Source organism: Podarcis pityusensis, assembly GCF_964106645.2.
Source record: "Podarcis pityusensis genome assembly, chromosome: 11".
Classification (NCBI taxonomy): domain Eukaryota; kingdom Metazoa; phylum Chordata; class Lepidosauria; order Squamata; family Lacertidae; genus Podarcis; species Podarcis pityusensis.
In genome coordinates this window covers 59,421,264-59,445,169 of record NC_138036.1, presented here as the reverse complement: position 1 = coordinate 59,445,169, position 23,906 = coordinate 59,421,264, and the positions used below count along the sequence as shown (strand labels likewise).

At 40.2% G+C, this 23,906-nt stretch overlaps 1 protein-coding gene across 2 annotated transcripts; it reads left to right on the top strand.

Moving 5' to 3' along the window:
- Positions 1-18: 18 nt before the first annotated feature.
- CEP78 (centrosomal protein 78) lies at positions 19-21,852 on the top strand. Of its 2 annotated transcripts, none has more exons than XM_080972586.1 (16): positions 19-212; positions 1,153-1,435; positions 1,945-2,123; positions 2,208-2,280; positions 3,436-3,539; positions 4,397-4,571; positions 5,508-5,621; positions 7,524-7,588; positions 9,562-9,667; positions 12,156-12,291; positions 13,105-13,150; positions 13,438-13,578; positions 16,515-16,592; positions 17,024-17,190; positions 18,902-19,055; positions 20,871-21,852. In XM_080972586.1, the coding sequence occupies exons 2-16, from the start codon at positions 1,183-1,185 to the stop codon at positions 21,366-21,368; spliced, it is 2,289 nt and encodes a 762-aa protein (XP_080828712.1). In that variant the 5' UTR covers positions 19-212; positions 1,153-1,182; the 3' UTR covers positions 21,369-21,852. The 2 variants fall into 2 exon arrangements, with proteins under 2 accessions (XP_080828712.1, XP_080828713.1); XM_080972587.1 differs by lacking the exon at positions 19-212 and adding an exon at positions 231-329.
- Positions 21,853-23,906: the final 2,054 nt, after the last annotated feature.

Below are 23,906 nucleotides of genomic sequence, written 5' to 3'. Positions count from 1 at the left end.
GCCGCGAGGGTCAAGTTTCAAACGCCGATGGAAATGACCCTCGCGGCTCCCTGTACTCCGTCGGCGGCCCGCGAAGTTTCCGCGAGAGCGGCTGGTTTCCAGGGCGACTCCTGCAAACACAACGCGGGTCCCTCGGCTACCGGGAGCGAGCAGGGCCATTTTGTGCCTTCGGGGAGACGCGGAGCTGCGAGAGGGGGCAGTGTGAACGCGAGGTAAGAGGCAGGGAGGCGGCCCCGTCGCCAACCAACACTGTGGCGGCTTCTCGCCAGCCTCGCGCTCTCCGCGAAGGGCGGCAGGAAAAGCTGGTCGGAATATGAACCCGGCATCGGGTGAGGCGGTGTTAGTCATCCAAGCAAAACAGGGAAACGAGTCGAGCTTCTTGGCTGAATCGTTTCCACGACGGTTTTACGAGGCGCTGTTCCCGGAGACGCCGCGAGGCTCAGAGCAGCGCCTGGACCAGGGAGGGTCAAGGTGTTCAATGGCGCTCTTCCTCAGGATGGTTTCTCCCCGATAGCTGGAGTACCTGGATGGGGATAATTGTATTTTATTGGACTAGGAAGCTGTCAATAGCTACTAGCAGGGGCGTAGCCAGAACTTACGGGAGGGGGGCAGAACCGACGGGATTGGTCTGTTCGTTACGTATTTGTATTTTACTGGGGAGGCAGGTGCCCCCCTCCCCCACGCCCATGGCTACTAGCCATGGTGTCTATGCCCTGATCCACCAGGGTCTTCTTATGTTCGTCCTTATCTGTATAGCTGTTTGAATATTCAGTAGTTCAGGAATAAAGGGCATGGCAATATTCCCCATGGACTATCTAGAGAGAGAGACCTCAGGCTTGTCTGGTCCTTCCCATGCTCTTCTCAGTGCAGGGAGAAGGTGCACTGCATTTATTTGAACACTGAACCCTCCTTAATCCTGTGAGCTTCATCCCAGCTTGCATCCACAAAAGAGTTCATCTTCAAATAAGCACAGTATCTCTCCTAGTGAAGTTGTTCACTTCTGCAGGAAGGGAACACAAAAGTCCTGTGCTTTCTTCAAAGGAAAAGTCTTTGGACAGAGCCATAGTTCTGGTGAATTCAGGAAAGCATACGCCAAACATTGTTTGTACCTGTTGAAATAACTTCACATTATCTTTTGTTTTCTCTTCTTAGTTTCAGTTGCCGCCCAATACATGACTAAAAATGATTGACTCAGTCAAAGTAAGAAGACAGTGCAGCTTGGATTTTTACTCTCATTATGAGCACCTTTGTTCAGTTCAGGGCTGTGTCCCTCTACAATCCGTAAAAGCTAGAAGGCTTCTTGGTGTTCTTGATATAAATGCAGATCGCATCAAACCTCCTGATTGGGTACCTCTCTTGGATGCTGTCAGGCACAACAAAACTTTGACTTCTATTGCCATAAGAAGCTTTCATCATCAGGGACACAGAGACTCAGGTAGTGACCAGTTAAATTGTTAACCACATGACCGCTCTTTCGCTCATAAAGTTGTGTTCTTGTGCTAAATCCTACTCTGATCAGCTCCATTCAGCATGGTCAGTGGTCATGGATGATGAGAGTTAGAGTCAGAAATACTGCAAGTTTCTCATCCCTGCAGTTACCTTTTTTAAAAAAAAGAAAAATTGGGATTATAAGAATTGTGTGTTTTGGGTTGTCCCCCCCGCTTTCTCTCCATTTTTTTCCATTTAACGGTCCATCCCCCCCCCCATTCATACTCCTTAGTATTTGTTTCTTCAGGTTCCAATAGAAGAGGGAGAGTTATGGATGTGACTTGCATTATGTTTAAGTTGGCCATGGTGTCATTAATACAAAGGAATTTGCATCTGCTTATGTAGCTAAAATGGGATGGTAGGCAGAATCAATCAGTCAATCAATCATGAATGGCCTATGTAAACGCTTAAGTGGTGTTTGTTCTGATGATTTTATTAGCTTTTTTTGTTTTCTAGGTGTTGAAAAGCAGGGAACATATATTGTAAGAAGGAGAATTCCAGCAATTCGATCCAAAGACTTTACTGCTCAACTATGTAAAGCTATTAAAAGTTGTCTGATGAGATCAAGTGCTCTAGTAAATTTGGAACTACAGGGACTGCTTTTGAGGGAAAAAGACTTAATATTACTGACAAAAGTAAGACTGCTCAATTGCAATAAATGTTTTCATGGAAATACTTCTGTGCCCATTTTAAAATTACTAATATTCTTTATTTTGAAGGGGTTGGCTAACACATCATCTCTAGAGAGACTGTCTTTAGCAGACTCACCAATTGGTGATGGAGGTTTGGAAAGTAAGTTCTGAATTTTCTGAAGAAAACTGGACTTAATATGCGACACAGTGTCATTTGTAAAAATACATCTTGTTTTACACATTCATAATACTGCTGTAGTTAGTACATTTTAATTTGAAATGTCCTGTTTAACCTTGTTTTATGTTCTTTGGTATTTTAAAAACATTTCCCACATTTGAAATAAAATAATGGCATTCTGATTACATCTTGGCTTTCTTCTGTCGGAAGTTCATAGAATAAGTTAATTTGATGGTATCTTGGAAATCCGTGGCTGCCTTGGTGGCCATGATCTATCTATTTTTCTGTATGACAACTTAGGTAGCTGCTTCAGGTGCACTGAGTTATAAAGAGGAGCAACTGCACCTGAAATACAAAGAAGAGTATAGCCTTTCTCAGGTGTTCTCCCTTTGCATGAGAGAGAGTGCTGAGTAGCCCTTGCTGCCCCTTTCCACTGTTGTGGCCCTGCTGCCCACCCAAACCCTTAGCCATTCACACATTGTGGGGAAAGGTCTGTACGCACATAGGCTACCTCTCACCTCTTAGGCTTGAAAAGAAACCTTTCTATTGCCCTGAAAGTTTCTGTTGAGGCTAACTGCATTGCTGTGGAAGGGGCACGGATGCGAGGTTGTGGGCCAGGCAAGGAGGTCTCAACATGCCATAAATGTTCAAATTTGTATTCTCTGGAAATATACCATTGATACTAGTTAGTGTTGTTAAGCAGTGAGACTGACAAGAGCTTCAATCAGAGGAGTGAAAAATGACATACTGCATGAGGAACTGGTGACTTGTTGGCTTGTATTACATGACGTGCAAACACACACAAACACAACTTGGAACTGCATTAACTGAAACACTTGTACAATAGTGTTTTCCCACAATGTACTATGTGATAGGATGTATGATTACACAAATGACACTGAAATTAAGGGAAGTACTTAGATTTTCTTTCTTTCTTTTACAAAAGCTTTGGGAAAGTAGACTGCTTAGTACAGCAGTTGCCACTCTAGAGTTGCCACCCTTGTTGCAAGCACATGGCAGCACAACATTGCTGATCAATGAAGTGAGAATGTACTGGTGATTAAAAGGAGCTTGAAGCTGTACAAGATAGATAGCAACCTTCTATACTGAAGTAGTGACATCTCTCTTTATTTCCAGTGATTTGTCAGAGTGTGAAGAATTCAGCTTGCATCAAAACTATAGATTTTACAGGGTGCAGTTTGACATGGCGAGGAACCCAACACATGGCCAACATTTTAAAGGTAAAACCACTTTTGAAATTTGATGTAAATGTTGCTATTCCTGTCTGTAATTTATATGTGAACCAAATGCTAACTATACCTGCATATTACGCAGAAGAGCCTTGGCACTATCTGCTGTCTCGCCTGCTAAGTCCATGTATCAACACATCTACAAGATGACTTTTTAAAGTTTGAAATGTCCCGTTTAACCTAATTTTATGCTCTGTGGCATGTTAAAAACATTTTCCACATGTGAAAGGCTTTTGTTTTTTAATTGAAATGTTGACTTCAAATTATGTCAGCTTTTAAAGGGCTGTTTGTGGATGTGCATAATCCTCAGGATTTTTACTTGGAAGTAAATTCCACTCAGTTTTAAGGGATTTACAGTGTCATTCTAACCATTCTAGCCATGTCTACTGAAAGGTAAGTTGTGTTGAATTCAGTGGGGCTTAGTGAGGTTTGGAGTGCAAGCCTTACTCCCTAGTTTAGGATATTTAGAATTGCACCCTGAGTCTTCTGTAACGCAAATCCATGATCTTTAAGCATATGTTTCTGTTTGTGATGAAAATTGCCTGTCCCTAAGGACTACTTCTGAAGCCCTAGTATACTAACTTCTAACATAGCATCCAGTTTTCCTGAAGTTCACAGTAAGACAAGCCATTCCGTTTTGACAGGCATGCAGCATTCTGTTTGCCTTCACATAGTAAAGAATGAGTTTGAAATGTAACTTATTCTCAAGTGTGTTTTAATATTACTTTAACTTTAGCTTTAGCTCTCATGATACCTTCAACAATATAATGGTCATTCAGTTTTTGTATTCTAGCTGGCATTTTCAGCAACTATTTGCATTTGCATTTTGGTGCTTTTGTCTTTGAAAGCACCAGGCACTGAAAAGACACAGCGAAGCTTGGGCTGAGAGCCTGCGCTATAGGAGACCTGATTTGGACTGCATGGCTGGTTTAAGGCGCATTACTCTCAACTGCAACTCACTTATTGGTGACCGAGGTGCTGCTGTTTTAGCTGAATGCCTTGGAGAAGACCTATGGTTAAAAGGTAGGTGCTAATTATAGATATAGTTGTAAACAGCATGCTTGTGTAGGATACAACACCTTTACATGGAGTAAATTACTGCATATTTTACAAGGTCTGTTTCTTAATATGGGGAGAGGAATGTCAAGTTCCCTGCCGTTTTCTGTGAACTAACTTGTAGCTCTAATATGGTCCTATAAATAAGGTTTAGAACCATTCTTAAGTACAAAGAATGGTTCTGTAAAGAATTTCTGTTAAGTCTTCTGTTAAGCCGAATGTAGGCTCTGCATTTAAATAATTTGGCCCAACATGATTGCTTTTTTCTGTCCCTTTCTTAGCTTTCTACCCCTCCCTCAACTTTATTTCCATGAGCTTTATCAGTTAGGGACTAGGTTTGGGGAGGGCCTTCAGCAGCATGAGGAATAAGGGCTGTTGTTCCACTATCAGGAGCGCTAGCTCCTCAGAAGTAACACTGAATAATCTCAACTACCATATTTTTCTGTCTATAAGACGCCCCCATGTATAAGACGCCCCCTATTTTTGGGGACTCTGATTTAAGAAAATGGGGGGAGATGTATCCGTGTATAAGACACCCCCTAATTTTTGACATTATTTTTTAGGGAAAAAACCTAGTCTTATACACAGAAAAATCTGGCAAGTAGGCATGACCAGATGAATCTTGCTATGTGTGGACAGTAATGCAAATAACAGTGTATGTACTTGATTATGTATGATACCAGTTAACATGAAACTGACTGAGTGATGGGCAAATAATTTAGTGGGCAAAGTGTGTGTAAAATCACACAGAATTTGTTGAAATAACATAATACTTCTTTTTCTTCCAGAATTTGGCAACTTCAGGTTGAAGTTAGAGCAGGGTCTGTCTAAACATTCTGCTATGTCTATGTTTAAATACTTCTAGATCATGCCAATTAATAATATTCTTCTTTAATATTCTAGCACTTGATTTGCAGCAGTGCGGAATTACCAATGAGGGAGCTAGATCACTTTTGGATATATTTGAGACCAACAAAACAATTGTGGTTCTAGACATCAGGAAAAATCCATTAATAGGTATGTTTCTTTTGGTTGCACCATCCAGGAGTATAAAAATGTATATTAGAATTTGAAAAGTATAATGCACTTAAAAACAATGTGACATTAATGTTCCCCACCGTCTTGAGAATGAGGATATTCAGGGCACTCTTTAAAGAGAGAGCTGCTTCTTGTGGGGCAAAACCAGATTTACAAATGTGCAGGTATTGTAGGATTCTGTCTAGGATTCTGCCTTTTGACAGGGTCATATTTTGAATTGGACAAATGCTAGAGAGTGCTCTCTGTTGCCTCCACTGATGACTCCTTCCCTCAAAGTTGAGCCATAAAGTACTCTTTAATACCTTCTCTCTCCCCAACATGAATACTAATAGGCAGGTGCTCATGTTCTTTCCTTATACATCTCTGTTGCTGGCTGCCATGTACAGTGGTGCCTCGCAAGACGAAATTAATTCGTTCTGCGAGTTTTTTTGTCTTGCGAATTTTTCGTCTTGGGAAGCACAGTTTCCCATAGGAATGCATTGAAAATCAAAAAAGGCTACCACACCTCAAAAACCTCAAAAAAGGCTACCACACCGCGTGCTATGAGTTGCTCCTCGAAGTCAAGTCGCAATTGCACCTCTTCAAGCAATGCACCCTGGGTCTTAACGGTTTTAAGAAAAAGGAAACAAACTTGCAAGACGTTTTGTCTTGCAAAGCAAGCCCATAGGGAAATTCGTCTTGCGAAGCAACTCAAAAAACGAAAAACTCTTTCGGCTTGCGAGTTTTTCGTCTTGCGAGGTACCACTGTACTAGCGAAGAGACATGTGTAGGGAAGTGACTAACTGAGGTGCATTGGGAGAAAATGGAAACCTTTTGGTTGTGTAGAAGAAAGTGACTAAAGTACATTGATTGGTACCTGTGATGGGTACATACACACTCTAGGGCAGCAGTATCCAATGTGGTGACATCCAGATGTGCCATCAGCCCCACTTGTCATGTCATGGTCAGACAAGATAGGAATTGTAGTCTAACAGCATCTAGAAGTTACCACACTGGCTTCCCTGTTCTAGGGGCTGCACGTCCAAACTGCATCAGCCTAAAGCTCCCAGATCTAACCAGTCTTCAGTACAGTAAGCTTAAAAGGCTTCAGGCATCTGCCTTCTAACACCAAGGGCCAATACTCATGATTACTGAGCTTGTAAGAGTGACTCAAACCTACTGTGTGGGTTGGTTATATATCCATGGTTCACCAGCAGTAGATTCTGTCATGAATAAGGCCTTTGAGGGCAGAAACTAGAAAGCGCTGGAAGACTCTGGAAAGTTCATATTGTTTTGACTAACTCAGAGTCACGTGGAGCCAGGAGAGATAAATTCCTGGACTCAGCGAGCTGCCTTATCTCTTTGCTCTCTCTCTTTGCTCTCTTTTACTCTGCTTGTACATTGCATGGAACAGAATTTTTGCCACAGTAAAGTTTTTCTTTTACTGTGGATCTTTGAGTCTGCGTGGTTCTTTTTTATTTACTGCAAGACATTACTGTTCGACAGATTCACCATACGGAAGCACATGCCTGTATCTCTTGTGATGTAAAAGAAAAAAATAGCCATTTAATGGTCTCCCCCTCTTTCCACTTAATAACCTTAGTGTCTTCATAACTTAATAACTCAAAACCTCGAAGCTCTGGTTAGACAATCATTGAGACAGTAAATTCCTGGTCCCTCTTTCTGCACTAGCATTTAGATAACTCTGGGGATATATTTAGGTCCTTTGACTTGGCTCTTTGATAGATATGGGGCTGAGCCATGGAGATTTTATATATAGGTAGTTCTTTTAGCCACTCTAGTAGTAGAAATGAGGGCAGAGGAGAGGCTGAATGGATTATAGTGGGTGCTAAAAAAAAAATAGCATATAATGAAAATGTTTTTGTTAATCTTTTTTTGTAGATCATGCTTTAATGAAGACAATAATTGAAAAAGTTCTGATGAATGCAAATGGAAGTAACATGGAGGTATATTCTGTAACAGAGTTTGTTTGTAGTTACTAGTATAATGAAATAATCCACAAAATACCAAATAATTGTGCCAGTCATTTCTCTGCTCATTACATTTTGGACAATGGAACTCTTGGGGAAAAAAACACTTTTGAGTTATGAAAAGGCAGAGCATGTTTTTAAAATTCAGACTAGCATTAGGTTGCTTCTTCAATGTGCTCAGAGCAGGTTTTTAGTTTGGTCAGACAGGGAGACACTTCCTTTTATCTCAAGCAAATAATTTTTCTCCTGTTCCTGAGAATTTCCTATTCGCATTGCCTCGTGTTTTGCTTGAATTCATCCAGTTTGCAGACACTGCTTGAAGACTGGGACAATACTGATGACACCTGGTCCCAAAGCACTGAATGACCTCACTCAGTGGTTTCATAGATACATAGTAAATAATATATAAAACTCTGTCGAAATGCAAACACCAATTCCAATGAAGATAAGTGACTGGAAGTGTTGAATTAGACAAAACAGAAGAACTACTGGAGAATCACCACCACCATATGTTCTAAACCGTGTAAAGAATGGTGCAATCTACACAGTCAAAAACTGCTGAGAGGCCCCGTAAGATCAGTAGGGAGGTGATGTCTTTGTTGACCTTCAGGAAAGGGATCCCCTACCAGGGCTGCTGGTCTCTTGCTGATACTGGACTGAAAAGGGTTGAGAGGTGTATCATTCAACAATACCTTGAGGAATTCTTCTTGCACAAATACCATAATCATTCCACCAAAGAGAAAGATTTGGTGCTGGTTGAAAACTGGCTAAACTTCTTTATTTGGTGTAGATTTTTAAAAGAATGATTGGACCACTGCCAATTTGAAATTCTGGCCTTTAAAGAAATATTACCAGTCTTGTTCAGAAATTTGCTAAGCTCTCCATGATAGATCTGTGCTAGCCAAGGCATGTGATGTTGCTATTTTAATGTGGTGGTTTTCAAAATCCCAAGCACCCTGTCAACATCCTTAAGAATGATCTTATGTCAATCCAAGCAACAGCAATGGGTGGCTGTAGACTACATATGAACAACAGCATCCAAGCCAGACTGAATTTGAGTTAGTTTATCAATGATGCATCAGGCAAAACCATCAGAGCAAGCAGTTTCTGGTGACTCAGTCTGGTGAACCTCCTGAAAAAGCTCAGCTGCATGCAATTCTTTTGATGTTGTGGCAGAGAAGAAAGATTTCTTTGCAGTTGCCATCACTACCACCTCATAGGCCTGGGAATGGCGTGCTCAATGAGCCCAGGAAGTATGCAAATGATAGATTAATTTTTAAATACATTTAAAATTCTTATGTTTCTCCTTTATTCCCTGAAGGGAAGTTTTCTTTCTGCTGTTCTCTTACTGCGAAGTTCTCTTTCTGCAGTTCTCTTACTGCACATAACTCTTGCATTCTGGGAAGTCTCACTCATAATCTTTTCTCTGCTTCTGCACAAGAGTCTGAGAATGTTCTGAACAGTTCCCATTGAGTTCATGAAACAGTGTATCCTGACCTGTTCTTAATGCATTGCTGACCACATTTACAGAACGTGATTGTTGTATTCCTTCATGTTATGTTCTCTCAATATCAATCTTTAGTTATAATTTAATTAGGAGGTTTCATGCCTGTCTAGTTCCAGCTCCGTTCCCAGTCTTTAATCTATCAGTGATTGATGTTATATGTTATTCCCGCCTTGTACCTATGTTAACCAATCAGCAACAAGATGCTTTGTGTTTGTATCAACCAATCAGCCACAAGCACACCTGTGGCAATGTTTGTAATATTCAATAAAAGAGAGTTCCCGGGGCTTGCCCCGGCAGACGCCTCTCCTTTGACACTCACCACTCGTCTGTCGTGATTTCAACCCAACAATTCCCCAATATCTGGTATCAATTTAAGTAAGGATGTTCATCTTGACGTAGTTACTACTAAATCAAATTATACACTCTTTTTCTTTTCCTTCAGTATAAGTGGCTTCCATCTCCACCCTCAAAAGACCTTAAAAATAAACCTAAAAAAAGAACAGTTGTCTTAGGAAATGGCAGAAAAGGAAAAGCTACTATTCGTATTGGTAAGTATATTGCTTTGTGCAAGTTGATATAAAATAAAAATTAATTGATATGTCAATGAGTTGATACAGCTTGTATATATAGATGGTCATATTTGTTTAGAAGCAAGACTAAAAAAATGAAATAGTAAAACAAATGATAAGAAAGAAACTTAAGAAACTGCCTAATAAACTAAAAAAGATATTCCAACACATTTTTAGTTACTAGTGAACAAAAAATGCAGAACAATCAGGATCTTGGAATAAGAGTACTTCCAGGAATTTAAATTGGGGTGTATCTAGGTTACTAAACCATGGTTATCTCCTGGCTGAGCTAGTCATACATCAATTTATTCAATTGATTCCAGCCAGTTGGCAAGGCTGAAAATTATTTTGGCTTGAAGAATGAAAGCTTCAAAAACAAACCAACAACCAGCAAACAAAATCATTGATTCCATTTTTCATTTTTGAAGTGCTTCTCATTTTCAAAGTAGAACTATTTAAAACATACTAGCCTAGCCATTCCAAGTGCTTCTGCCTCTTGCTGCCAAACCACCCAACATTTCTCTCTACCTTGAAGCTAGCCAGGGAAGGGGGGCTGGGATCTTCCCCTTCTTTACATACAATCCTCTCAACCTCAGTGAAACTTCAAGAGACAATTCCCCACTGCTTCCAAGCTAAAGCTTAAGGCAGTAGCTCATTGTCACCATTAACAAAGGGTCATGGACCACTTGCTAAGGCAGGGGTAGTGAATGGAAATATGGATGGCTGCTAGTACACTTAACTAGGATAGAAAGTATACAGAGTTCTGAGACATGCCCTATGTTTAGGATTAAATGTAGTCAGAAATTTCAGGCTTCAATTTGCTGTGTTCATACTTTACCAGTGTTCATGTCCTTAGGGATCTATCCATCCATGCACACAACCCACATCACTTCCTTAATACAGCTTGCATACTGCCTTCCATTTTAAATCCATTCACAATCCAGGCTTGAAATATGTGGAGGGAAAATGAATCACCTGAAGCCCAACGTTCTAATTTTAAGTGAGGTCTGTGCTGACCTCATGCAGTAAATTTAATGTCCTGAGTGATGTTTCATTAAACAAAAAGGTTTGTTTTAAGGCTTTTCTAGTAATTGGAGTTTGTAATATATGCTTCAAATATGAGCTTCCTAGTTGGCATGGAAAAACAACTTCTGAGCAAGCCAGCCAAGGCATTTTTATGACTACTTAAATTGAAAGGTATCTAAAATGTATTATCTTGATTAATTTATGTATCTGGCTATTTCCCTACTTCTGCTTCAGTAATCTGGAGACACAGAGGTAAGCATGCAAGCTAATATCTATGAACTTTCTGGACACCAAGGCTGCAGTTCTGTGTAGTTACCTGGGAATGAACATGCATAGGATTGTGCTACAAGATTGCCATTTGCCATGGATGGTATCTCCACCAAGCGGGGCACTTTTCTTCCCCATGGAAGAAAATGGATATGATTGGACTGTGCAATGGAATATTAAGTACATTTACTCATGAGTCTTGTTCAACATGGTGAGACTTAGCCTGAATCTAGCATCTGACTATAAAAAGAAAAATTATGTTAAAACAATGTCGAAGTAAAAAATTCTTTCCTGTAGCACCTTAAAGACCAACTAAGTTAGTTCTTGGTATAAGCTTTCGTGTGCATGCACACTTCTTCAGATACACATACAAGAAGTGTGCATGCACACGAAAGCTTATACCAAGAACTAACTTAGTTGGTCTTTAAGGTGCTACAGGAAAGAATTTTTTACTTCGACTATGGCAGACCAACACGGCTACCCATCTGTAGTTAAAACAATGTTTATATATAAAATCTGGAATTTCATCAACAGCATGCTCTAGTGACTGAAATATAAATCACAACAATATATATATTTTAAGCCTTGAATCATTTCCATTTATATTGCTTTTCCTGCGACGATCTCAAGGCAGCACCCATGATTCTTCCTATTTCTTACAACACTTACAACAACCCTGTGAGATTGGTTATTCTGAGAGATGTTGGCCTTAATGGGCTTCCTATATAGCTTGCTCTACCTAACCTAAGTTCCTCTGTCATAACTTTTTAATTTTTCTTTTAATTTTTAAAACGGTACACTTTCACAGGTCTAATGAGGACTAATGTGCAACAATAGGGAATCCCTGTTGTTGCACATTAGTCCTCATTAGCCCTGTGAAAGCAAGTTACTAGTAAGTCCTATAAAGTTTTATGAACCTATGTGGTGGTAGAAGAATTATTTGTTGACTTTTAATCAGCATTTTCCCAAGGACTTTCCAACTGTGGAATATAACCTGGGACTTATGGAATAAAAACAATTTCTCAGTAAAATCTTAGATGATTGATGTTGGATTAACAGCAGAAACCCATTTCATCTACTTCTTGTCTCCTAATTTTTTAAAATTCTGTATCCCCCCCCCCCCCCGTGTTATCTGGATCAATCGTTCTTCTTTCTCTTGCTTGCTATGATACAGGATTTGCATCAAAAAAGCCCTTAAGTCCTAGTAAGACAATGCTGTGTGATCAAGACAGCTATGTTCCAAAGCCCTTGCCTCCAGGAGCACGTGGCTTCCTGCCTTGGCGTACTGCTGAACGTGCAAAACAGCACAGGTAATATTTATTGAAGGCAGTGAAAAAATGCCATATGCTTTGTGGATTAAGGTAACGTGGAAGGGGCTAGTATATTCTTAGGTAGCCCTGGCATATATATTTTCACTGAGTTCAAATTGTGTTATAGATATGTAAACGTACAGTGCTATAAATAGTTTTTAAAGAAATAAGTGACACCAGCATCTGTGTTGTACTCAGTAGCTCAACATCTGAATGCCCTGCAGCTTAACAACTTCTTTAGGGACCCCTACAAGCACCACTCTCTTTTGAAAAGCTTGGCTTGTGTCTGGGATAGAAATCACTCTTGATATTGTAATGACTACTTTGATGACACATGAATCCACCTTGTGGCTAGTTGTTGTACATGTATGCCATATAGGGCTTGTGCCCATGTAGAAACTGTAGGTGAAAATCAAGTGATGCTCCCAATATACCATGTTCTTGTGAAGACAGCTAGTATATTTGTATCAGTTCAAGAGAGATTGGAGAAAGACGTGCATAGTTTTTGCTGTGGTGGTTGAACTCATCTAAATAGGAATGTCTGATTCTGCAAATAAACATGGAATGCAAGTGAATTAGGGAGAGAGATTCCACTGACCCCATTCACAGTCTACTATGAATTACTTACTGTCAGCAGCTTGCTGTTGTACATTAACAGTATTTTGGGTGGAGGGAAAGTGAAGGCTTTGGTTGGGAATACTGATATGCGGACTTGATCTCAGGCTGAAATAAGCTTTGCTTAAATCTGTGAAGTCATGCTGCAAACATCAGACTCCCCCTCCCCACTTCTTAAAACATTTAATTTGTGTTTAGGGCTGCATCTAGGAAGAGTACTCATGAAATTCCATTGCAAATCCAGGTAACATTATAATTTCTCCTCATTTCTAGGAAACAAACAAGAGAGTATTATCACTGGCTTTGGGAAGGACAGCTTATTTTTGACAATGTCCAATTGTAAAGATTCTTCCTTAGGGAAGTTTATGACTTAAATTCAGTAACAAGTACAGTGTGACCTGGACTTGTAGAAGAGGCAAAATAAAAGATATCTATCAGATTATCACTAATGTTATATAATCCACTTGTAAAATGAGATCATTAACATAATTAAATCTAATTGTATACTGTGCCTGCTGTATGTGCATTCAGGCTGGCATTCCAGTGAAAGTAACTGTGGAAAGTGTGTCTTCATCTGAAACGGAGACAGATGGTGCTGCAGAGGATGTTATATGTGAAACTGATGCCACAAAGTCACCAGAAATAAAGTTAAAACAGTACCATCAGTTACAGGTACAGTTTCTGTCTTTCAGATTTTATGAAAGACAAATGAAATTCAGTGATTAGCCTTTGTGCATGGGACTAGGCACATAGAAATAGACCGCAAATGACCCCATATAACTTAATTTTTCTAGAAGGCTGCTAGATGTACAGGTCTTTAAATTTTTATAAATACAGAAATGAATTGCAAATATAGGTTGTGATCCAGATGAATGCAGGCAAGGAAACCATATGTGCAGTTGGTACCTCACTTTGCTTTGGGAGTTGTAGTAACAAAAGCAACTAGATAAGCAACTTTGGGGGAAAAACTTGTCTTATTTACTAAGGGCAACAGTGGCAAAAAATTAATAGCACCTTGTCTGCCCAGAATTAAGTTTTTTTGGGTTGGACAATATGGAATTTATAATATATTTCTATGAGATCCATGCCCCCACCTGTCTTACATTTGTTTACAGAAACTTTATTTAACCCTCCTGCCAATACTAGTTAATCCTACTATCTTTCTCTTGACAAAGGCCACCCTATAGAGCAGCCAAGGCAGTTTGTGTCTTCAAAGGAGACCTGAAACTGAAATGGATCTGCGTATTTGTCCAAGAGTAACTAAGCACCCTTTTCATTACCTTGCCCCGGAAAGGAATATTAACCACTTGCCCATTGCAGTTAATGTCATACTTGTGCAAACTAGGAGCTGGTCAAATCATATCAGGAGCTGGTCAAATCATATCATCTTTTAAAGAAGCTGGAATTGTGCCATCCTGTGATCTCCTAGACTCAGATGAACATCCCCTCCCTGCTACATTTATAATAAGCCAGAATTGATCAGGTACCTTGGTCTACATACTCAAGTAGCAATAACAGTGCTCCAGGCAGCTCCACAAATAATATGGCATTAATTGTGGCAACCAAGTCGTGATAGATGCCATCTATGTGATCCTCAAAGTGCCTTGCAAATGTGTCACAGCATGCTACTGAGGGGTCTACTGTATCTCCTGAAAGCCAGATTTCAAAAGGCCCCTCCGCACCCAGAAAAGCTCTACTGGACACTCCAAGATGGATGCAGTGATAGGAGGAGGAGGACCCATTTCCTCGCTTGCATCATGACAGAGGAGGCCTGATGGGTTTGATCAGACTCAGCATGTTTTTCTCCACCTTCACTGCAGCCATCTTCAATAACCTCAGTTCAGGTGTATAGCAAGGAGCCACACAGGCTCAGCTGAGTGGAAGAGGGTGCTTGGGAGTGATGGTGTCACATACCTGAGAGTAGAACTACAGCAGGAGTGCCAACCATACCAGCTGGAAAATCCCCCAGAGCCCTCAGTAATCAATTAGTCTTGGACTATTTCACTCCACAGACAGGTAAAGTCACTGATAGCCTGAAGTTCAACCGAAGTGACCTGATTGCAACAAGGGAATTAATATCAATTTCCTCACTTTTAGAACACTTATCTTTCTGCCCTGTTGAGCAAACCAAATCTCAAGAATTCCAGGTTTCTGTGTTGAACCAATGACATGCCCTGGGTTGTCATGACAGCTGTGAAGTCCTGACCTGCCTCACAAGGCAGCCCTGGCATGAATGGTGAGATACACCAGAAGCCCTAGAAGTCTTCAACACTGTCTCTGAGAATAGCTCAATCAGCTCAGGTAGGGAGGCTGCTGAGCAGAAGGGAGTGGTATACCAGTAGCACCCCCAATATGTATTGAATGCCCAAAATGAGTTACAAACACCTCAAATTGGTACGTATTCAGATCAGAGACATAGAAAAGCAGTGGGTCCCCCAGCCAATATTGGTGCTGCACTAAATAACCAGATGGGGGCTTTCTATAACTGTGTGCTGCAGATTGAACCTGGGAACCTTTACATGCATTCTACCACTTACCGTATTTTTCGCCCTATAGGACCGCACTTTTTCCCCTCCAAAAATGAAGGGGAAATGTGTGTGCGTCCTATGGGGCGAATGCAGGCTTTCGCTGAAGCCTGGAGAACAAGAGGGGTCGGTGCGCACCGACCCCTCTCGCTCTCCAGGCTTCAGGAAGCTCTGTGCAACCCTTGGGAGACCGGCGCGAAGAGCGTGCCCGGGCTTCGCACAGCTCTCCGCAAGCCTGGAGAGACCGGCACAACTTCCCGCCGGGCTCCCTAGGCTTGCGGATAGCAGGCTGTTCTGGGGGCTGGGGAAGCTCGGGTTTCCCCCGCGCCTGGGGGGGGGGAATAATTCCCCCCCTTTATTCCCCCCCCAAAAAAAACTAGGTGCGCCCTATGGGGTGAAAAATACGGTAACTATGGCCTCTCCTTCTGAGAGATTCTGTGTAGGACATGGTGTGTTTCATTCCTTGCTCTGCCTCTGACGCAAAGACTGCATCCTAGAATTCTGACAATGTTATCTAGTATAGTAGTCTAAGGGTAAAATATTCCCATAGATTCATTGGTGAGTACTGTGTGTGTTGGGGGAGAGAAGTTAGACCTTTAACTGCTTGTATTTACAGCTGTTTGTTATAGTTTCTTTCCAAAGTGATGTGTTAGGAACCTTTTTCTCTTCCAACTGAAATGTTGTTTCAAACAAGAGCCACTGGAGCGAGCCAAAATTTCTTGAAGGATTTACTATAGGAAACTACAAGTTTGTAATTAAAAGTTAACTACTGTAGTTAAAAGCTTAATGATGCTTAGTTTAAGTTTATTTACATCCATATAATAATTATTTTGATCAGAGTGAGGGTAATGCAACTGATCTGCTTGATCCATGTATCTAAACTTTACCTATGTATGGGATGTATACAGACACAGCAGTAACATATTTTAATATGGTTTTGTCTTTTGAGGTTAAAACCCCTGATTTTGAGAGCAGAGGTAACCCAGAAAATTTTGGAAATTCCAAAATTCTAAAGCATAAATCCCAAAGAATCTAATTTTCAGCTATAGTACCCTTAAGAAACCATGATCTTCCTTCTGACAGATGGATTATGAAAAATGTCAATTAAGATTAAAAGAAGAACGAAGAGAGAGGGCAACTGCTGAAGAACGGATAATGGAGGTAGCACTCATTTTCTTTCTTAGCGCTTTTTTAAAGAGAGACACTAACTTGTCCTGCTTTAAATAGTGTTTTAGCCTTTTTTCTCACATAAGTAGAAAATTGAATTTTCCAGGATTTTAGGTTTTAGAGGCTTTTCAAACTGAGTTCAATAGAGCATACACAATTTGTCAGCTTTAAAGCCATAAGGACATCAACACTCAGTGTGATATAATTTCTTTTCTGTTCAGGGCTTTTAAACTCTTATCTGATAATATAGCTTTTGTTTAAATGAGTGTATATAATATTGTTGGAGTGGTCGTTATGGGAAAATAACAGCAACCTATTCTGCACTAAGGGCCACACACGAAATATGGAAGCAGCAGGTGTGTTTCCCCAAGTTGCCGGGTATTTAATTTAGTATTAATTAAATTATGTTTCATGATTTCTTCTAGCTGGAACTAGAAAACACCCGCTTACGGAATCTAAACTGTTCTTTGTCAGAGGTCCTCCATGCACAGTCAGTAGCCAGCACAATTCTTGAAGATGAAGGAGTTTTGGGCAGCATTGAGAGTTCTTTCCAAAAGTTTCATGCTTTTTTAGATCTTCTAAAAGACGCAGGGTAAGAGTGTGTTCTTTTGAGTTACCCTTGGAATTATCCATTCTAATAGTTTGTTATAGTTCGAAACCATCAATGGTTCATCTTCTGAGATCCTCACTGCTCAAAAGTTTGCCTAATCCTAGGGTCGCCAACCCAGTATCAGCAGGCACCGTGGCACTTGTGAAGGCCTTTCTTTCTGTTCTTCAGGTCACCTGACCTATATTAATTTTATTGAAGATGAGGCCCATGACCTTCTATAAAGAACACTTCCTAGAGTTAGAAGGCCCCACCCCCTTCTACTCCAGTTTGGTTACAAAGGGGGGGCATTCTCTTTGGAGGGAATCCTGAACATGCTATGGGGAAAACTGGAATGTTACTGGCTTATGCATTGTGAGATAAAGATGGCATGGAAAGGAAAAGTAGGGTGGTGGCCATTACTTTGAATGCCCAGAAGGGCATTTCATTTCAGCATGAAGTGAGGAGGGAAAAGCTACAAAGATGGTTTCTCTAGATGCTTCCTAGCTTGCATGTGGACCTGTGAATTGTGAAGGCAGCAACAGGGTTTTCCGTGTCCTGGAGTGCATTTTCTTTCAGTGTGAGTTGGATGGCAAAGAGAATCAATGAGGATGATGTCCCTGATTGCTTCATGGTCAGTCTGACCACCCCCCCTGGGTGGGCCTTTACAAGGCATTTGGGTATAGAGGGGGAGATCTGTGTGGTCAGTGTGTTTGTGTAAAGAGAGTCTCTCCCCCACCCTTTTAAAGAGCTTGGTGTGTGGAAGAATAAAGGCGCATGAAAGGTCAGGTGCTAAGTCTTTTGCAAACTACACTGTTATGAACAGAAAACCATTCAACCTCTTCTCTTTGCTTAAATGCCCAAGAAAGGATGTCCCCTCTTCCTTTAACTTTTCAGTGCTGAAGAAAGGGCAGAGGAACTGACTTCATTTAGCTGCCTTTCTTTGCTATGCACATGTACAGCTTCTTTTCTTCCTCCTGACTTTATTTTCCTCCCCTCCCCATTTCTTTTTAATGGAACTACTGCTAGTGTGGCATACCACAAAATTATGTGTAAATTCATTGCTGTCCTTCTCACTCCCACCAGACCGCGGGAAGTCAACTACATTATGCTGGTCCTGATTCTACACAATTCTGGTCCTGATCACACAATACTGATTTTCTCTGCATGCATGTGTGTGTGTGTGTGTGTACACACCCACAGATGCTCCAACAAAGAGCATTCCCCTGTACTAGGGAAAAAAATATGACGTTGCCACTCCACACATGCTCTCTCTCACACATTGCTTCCCCCCTCCCTGATTGAGCCTGCCCTCCCTGGCAGTCAGCCAGCTAGTTGATGCTGCACGTGGTGAAAAGGAGCAACCTCTAAGCTAGCAACAACAGCAGTTCTTGGACTGTGTGTGGAGTGGCCACATCGTATATTTTTCCTACTACGGGGGAATGCCACCCAACAGCAGCCATTTTATGTGTCACCCATGACACTCTCTCCAAATTCCCATTGCCCCCCAACGCCTGACCTAATCATTCTTGGAGAGCAAAAGTGTATAAAAATGGTCTAAAAATAGTTTCTTCTCTATACTTATGCTGTGAGCAGCTGTATTAGCGTATGATTTTACTAACAATTATAATGTTTTATTTTAGATTTTTGTAAACTGCTTAAATGTTTTCTTACCATCAAATGGTATAAAAATTTTAATACGTATTTTATCATGCAGACTTGGACAGCTTGCAGCAATGGCTGGTATAGATCAATCGGATTTTGGCTTATTTGCCCATCCTCAAATGACTTCTACTGTAGCTAAACCAGCAGTAACAGAAAGGGAGAAGTCATTTGAAGAAGAAAGACAAGAACACATGGAGAATTTCAAAGTAAGTATGGTGACAAGTGAAGAATACTGCCTGCTCAAAATTCATCTGGTGTGTTGTTGTTCAAATCCTCCCCCTTTTGCTTTACCTACAATTTTGTTTTCATGACTTCTCTCTTCTTATGCTCTTGTGTGTCTTCACTTCCAGGAAACTGTGGTTCAAGCACTGTTTTACTCTCCATTCAGATTCTTGGTATAGCTGCCTTTTTATTGGAGATACCCAAATGAAACCCTTGGTTGTAAGGCTTACAAATTGAAGTCCAAGGGTTTTAGACAGCATTTTTAGAAAAGAAACCACCTCCCTGTGCAAATGAAATATAAGCTGTTACCAAATTCAGTTAAGAGTGCAATTTATGGTTCCTTAGAAGTGTCCCAGAAGCCATAAGATACTTCAGAGTTCTTAATTGGTGGAGAGTAAGTCTGTCCCTACAGGCCTCTTGGTTGTGGCTGCAGGCAGCTCTGTAGGGCTGACCTCTCCAGCACTGCTGCTCCAACATTTGTATGGAGGAAAAAATTGTATGGAGAAAAAAGGGGAGTGAAAGGCGGGATATCAAGTCCAAACTCCTCCTCCTCTTCTTTATGCATGGGGCAGACTGAGTGAGGCTTTGGATTGCTCTGTTAATGGTGAAAATTCAAGTTTCCTAGGATTGTGCCTAAAAAGCCAAGTGAACTAACTATTAAGACATCAGAGTGTTTCTTAATGATACTTGATGATTGGTATGTGGAGAGATTTCTATAGCTGAGGGAGTAGCCAGGGAGATTCTCTATATTGATTTCTTTACCCTGGCCTTTGATAAGTATTTTGAGGACCCACTCAATTCTTGTGTCTGTAATTTGTTTTAAGCTGTTCTCAATATTGAATATTGAATTGCTGTATCTTGGTTCCTATGATGAACAATGGGCATGAAATAATAATATTAATACATGTCCTCATCATCCTGGCAATACCTGGATTATGGTGGTAAGAAGAAGATCCTCTCAGTCAGTCTTAAATTATTTGGCCAGACATACCAAACAGTCAAGGATCATTCTTTTATGAATAATGTTCAAGGTTTTTCTTTTTGGTTTTTTAAAAAATAATTTTTATTAAAGGTTTTCTTGGTTTACATGTATTGTCTTTTCCGGATTGTGATGTCTTTTCTACAAATCAGTTACGTTTGATATGAGACATTAGTGTTGTATACAGTATAAGGTTGGGGAAGAAGGGGGTGATGGGGTGGTGAATCTTATGTTCTTTTATATAGTGTGCATGTGGGTTTTTTTGTCAGCATTTAACTGGGTAGGTTCTCTATCTATTTGCTTATTACATTTCCTTGGTGTTGAGAGGGATTGCGGGGCAAAACGTGGTTGCTTGTCTGTGTTTGGCTGCAGTGAGGTTTGTTTGCATTTGTGAGGGGGGAGGGATTGTTTGGTCAAGTAAGCCATATTGATTCGTATGCTGTTGGTGGATTCTTCTTGTTGCCTTGTTGCATACTGCTCAAGTGTTGAACATTATGGAGCAATCATCTTTGTGACTGATGACAGCATATGCTGTCAAAATGCTTACAGATGGGAATAGACCATAAAAAGACGTATTAGAATGTATTGCTAATATGATAATGAGTTTGGTGAGACTTGCTTATTTCACACTTTCCAGCTATCTCCCTTCTTCCCAGTGCAGAGAAAGTGGTAGCCAACTCTGAGCACATTGATGATGTTTTATATTGGGGTAGGAGAGAAGCAATTCTCCCTCTGACTGTAAAGATTGCAGTCTAGTTAGAAAATTGCTGCAGATATTCAGCTGATGTTCATTTTGATTTTCTTTTCTTTCCCTCCCTAGAATGCTGGTTCAGCTGTTATTCCTGATCCCATCTCCTTCCAGACTGATTTAGCTCCATTTCAAATTGCAAATAATGTCCTAGTTGCTACAACAGAAGGACAAGAACTTCAGGGCATTGGGCAGCCCAAGAAAAGTTTATGGCAAGACTTTGAAGGCGAAGTTGAAAGTTGGAGAATGGAAGAAAATGCATCAAAAACCAGCCAGGCAGCATCTTCTGAGAAGAGCAGCCAACCTGTGGAACTGGAAGCAAGAGGGTCCTCAGCAAGGCAACGAGTTGCTAGTTGGCATTCAGTCTCTGATCCCAGTGTAAATGTGTATAGTAGCAAATTCAGCAATCTTTCTAGTGAAAATGGTAAAGTTTCCTCAAAAAGACTTCCCTATACTGCAAGCTTTGTTGCTGGAGATCAAAGTGTACACCAAACAGATCTTTCTAGAAATGACACAGTAGGTTCTGATTCTGAAATACAAGAAAGCATCCATTCTATGGGAGGTATTTAAAAAACCAAAACATTCCTATTGGGTAGTTCACTACATGGGTCTTGGAGATAAATGCATGCTTCAAAAACTTTATGCAGCACTTTGTGCGTCTATGTCATGCCCAACTTCTTGCAGTGTAAATCTTAGCAAGAATACTTGCTGGCAGTATCCAAAAGGATTGTGTGTTTTACTTTTTATATTGTTTTATAAAGGATCCCATGTGATTCCGATAATTCTTGTGCATAATTCTAACATGAGTCAGGTTTTAAATAACAAAATGCTATGTGAATAAAATGATTTTTTTTTAGTTTTTCTAAAAAATATTTTGTTAACAAGTTTTAATGTCTGATTTTGTATAGACTATTCACATACGGAATACCAATGTTAGGAATCAAATACAAAAATTTAAGTGGCTGTGGCTTTTTTTAGTATTTCCCTCTCCCTTTTTTACACAAGTATAACTTGTCTTTAAAGGAGCTTTATTGATTAAAAAAAGTATTTCAAAGGTGTTTGCTTTTCATTTTAACTAACTGTGGATATTATAAAATATAAAAAGATATTTGATGACTGAATCTTGTTCAAACTGCATCCAAACTGATTTAGGGGGTATGCAGGGGAAGAGAGGGAGGAACATTCCATTGCACAAGCAGAAATCCTTGTACTGATGGAATGAAAGACCTAGTGCTATGCTGGATAAAAGCCTATACGATATGCATGTGTGAACCAGGCCTAAGTTATAGCAATAGGCATGAAAGGTATACGAGATTTCAGCCTACAGTGAACAGTTTGCTTTCATACCAATTTAAAACTAATTTTATTTTAATTATTAAACCTGAATTGACTATAAACAAAGCTAATTGTTTTCCATGGAACAACTACTTTTACTAAGCCAAAACAGCAGTAGACTTTCATCATTCTTAAAACTAGATTTACGGTACATGGTACTGTTAACGCCTAGCAAACAAGGCAGTTTGATTAACACTTAGTTTTGAGTGTTAATATTTTATTACAAAAATTGTTTCAACTTGTTTTAAGAAGTATAGAAATTAAAATGTCTTTTTGCTGTAGTTGCTTTGTGGCTTTTAAAAGAACCCCATGCATGATGGTTAATGTTCTACTTTTGAGTGCTTTTGTGTTTGACATGGCAAAAGCTTTACATCAATACTCTGACCTCTATTTGTTCCATAGCTTATCAGTGTCCATAATTTCAATTTGTCATTTTACAACTTCTGTTCACTTTTGATGATATAAGTATTAGGCTGGCTGGTTGGACAATTTCACAGTTATTTTCAGTTCTACGGCAAACTACTGAAGGCATTGGTTTCTTGGTCTCATGCAGTAATATCATGAACTTGTTGGCAGCTTCCTGCTTAAACTTATGAGAGTATTTGCCCTTTCATATGACGTCAGTTTGTCCATTTCATAATCTGTGGAATGTGCTGTGTGCACAATTCACATCTACTCAACATCAGTTGCTTCACTTCCACACCACATTGCTGGTGGGGGTGGGGTAGGATTTCATCATTTGTCTTTTTGAGAAATTGAACCTTAACTTGAATTAATAAAGGAGTTTCTTTCCAGTTTCCCAATATTACACTGAAAAAGTAAATTGCACCCTTAATTCCTACCCTCTTTCTAGTGCAATCAATGCTTGATAAATTGGTTTGCTAACATAGGGTGAACCTAGGAAGCCAACTTATTCTCTGTTGGGACATTACTCCATTTTTCACATCCCTACTTGAACGTAGAATTGAATATGGGACCTTTGGAATTCAATGTTTGTGCTCTGTTCCTGACCTTACTACAAAATTGAAGGCTCTTAAATCAGAGGCCATCAGCCTTTTGGGGACTGTGGGCACATTCATAAAGTAGAAAAAATATCATGTGCATAATTACCCACACCCTAATCTACCCACTGCAACAGAATGCTTCTTTCAAACCCAATTTCAGTGGCAGGGAAGGAGCATATAGGCACCAGCGAATGTCTCTGCAGGCACCAGGCGCACCCCTGAGCAGCATGTCGGTAACCCAACTGTATTCATTTTAAGCCTTTCTGTTCAGTCATATCCAAATTTCTGCATAGCCATTGTAATAAGTGGCCAAGTGCAAGGGTGCAAAACTTGCCTATGTACAGGCCAGCAACTGGATTGGAAGAGCTCTCCCTTATGTTCTAGGTTTGAAATGCTGATTCCAAATCAGTTTAGATTTCCTGATGTCATTTAGCCTCTATTTCTAAATATTAAGACATTTTAAAAATTCATTCAAACCACCTCTCAAAGCCCATTTTAGTAACTCTCCATTCTGGTAGAGTTTTGAGCCCAATTGCAGTAGAAAGTGCTTATAGGGAAGTTTTTAATGTGTGATATTTTAGTGTATTTTTGGTTTCTGTGGAAGCCGCCCAGAATGGCTGGGGGAAACCCAGCCAGATGGGCGGGGTACAAATAATTAATAATAATAATAATAATAATAATTTATTATTTCCCACTCATTTCCACCTGGAGTACTTACAGGCCCTCCCACTTCCCTCTCGTACATTAGGCAGGGACAGAGGCTGGCCTA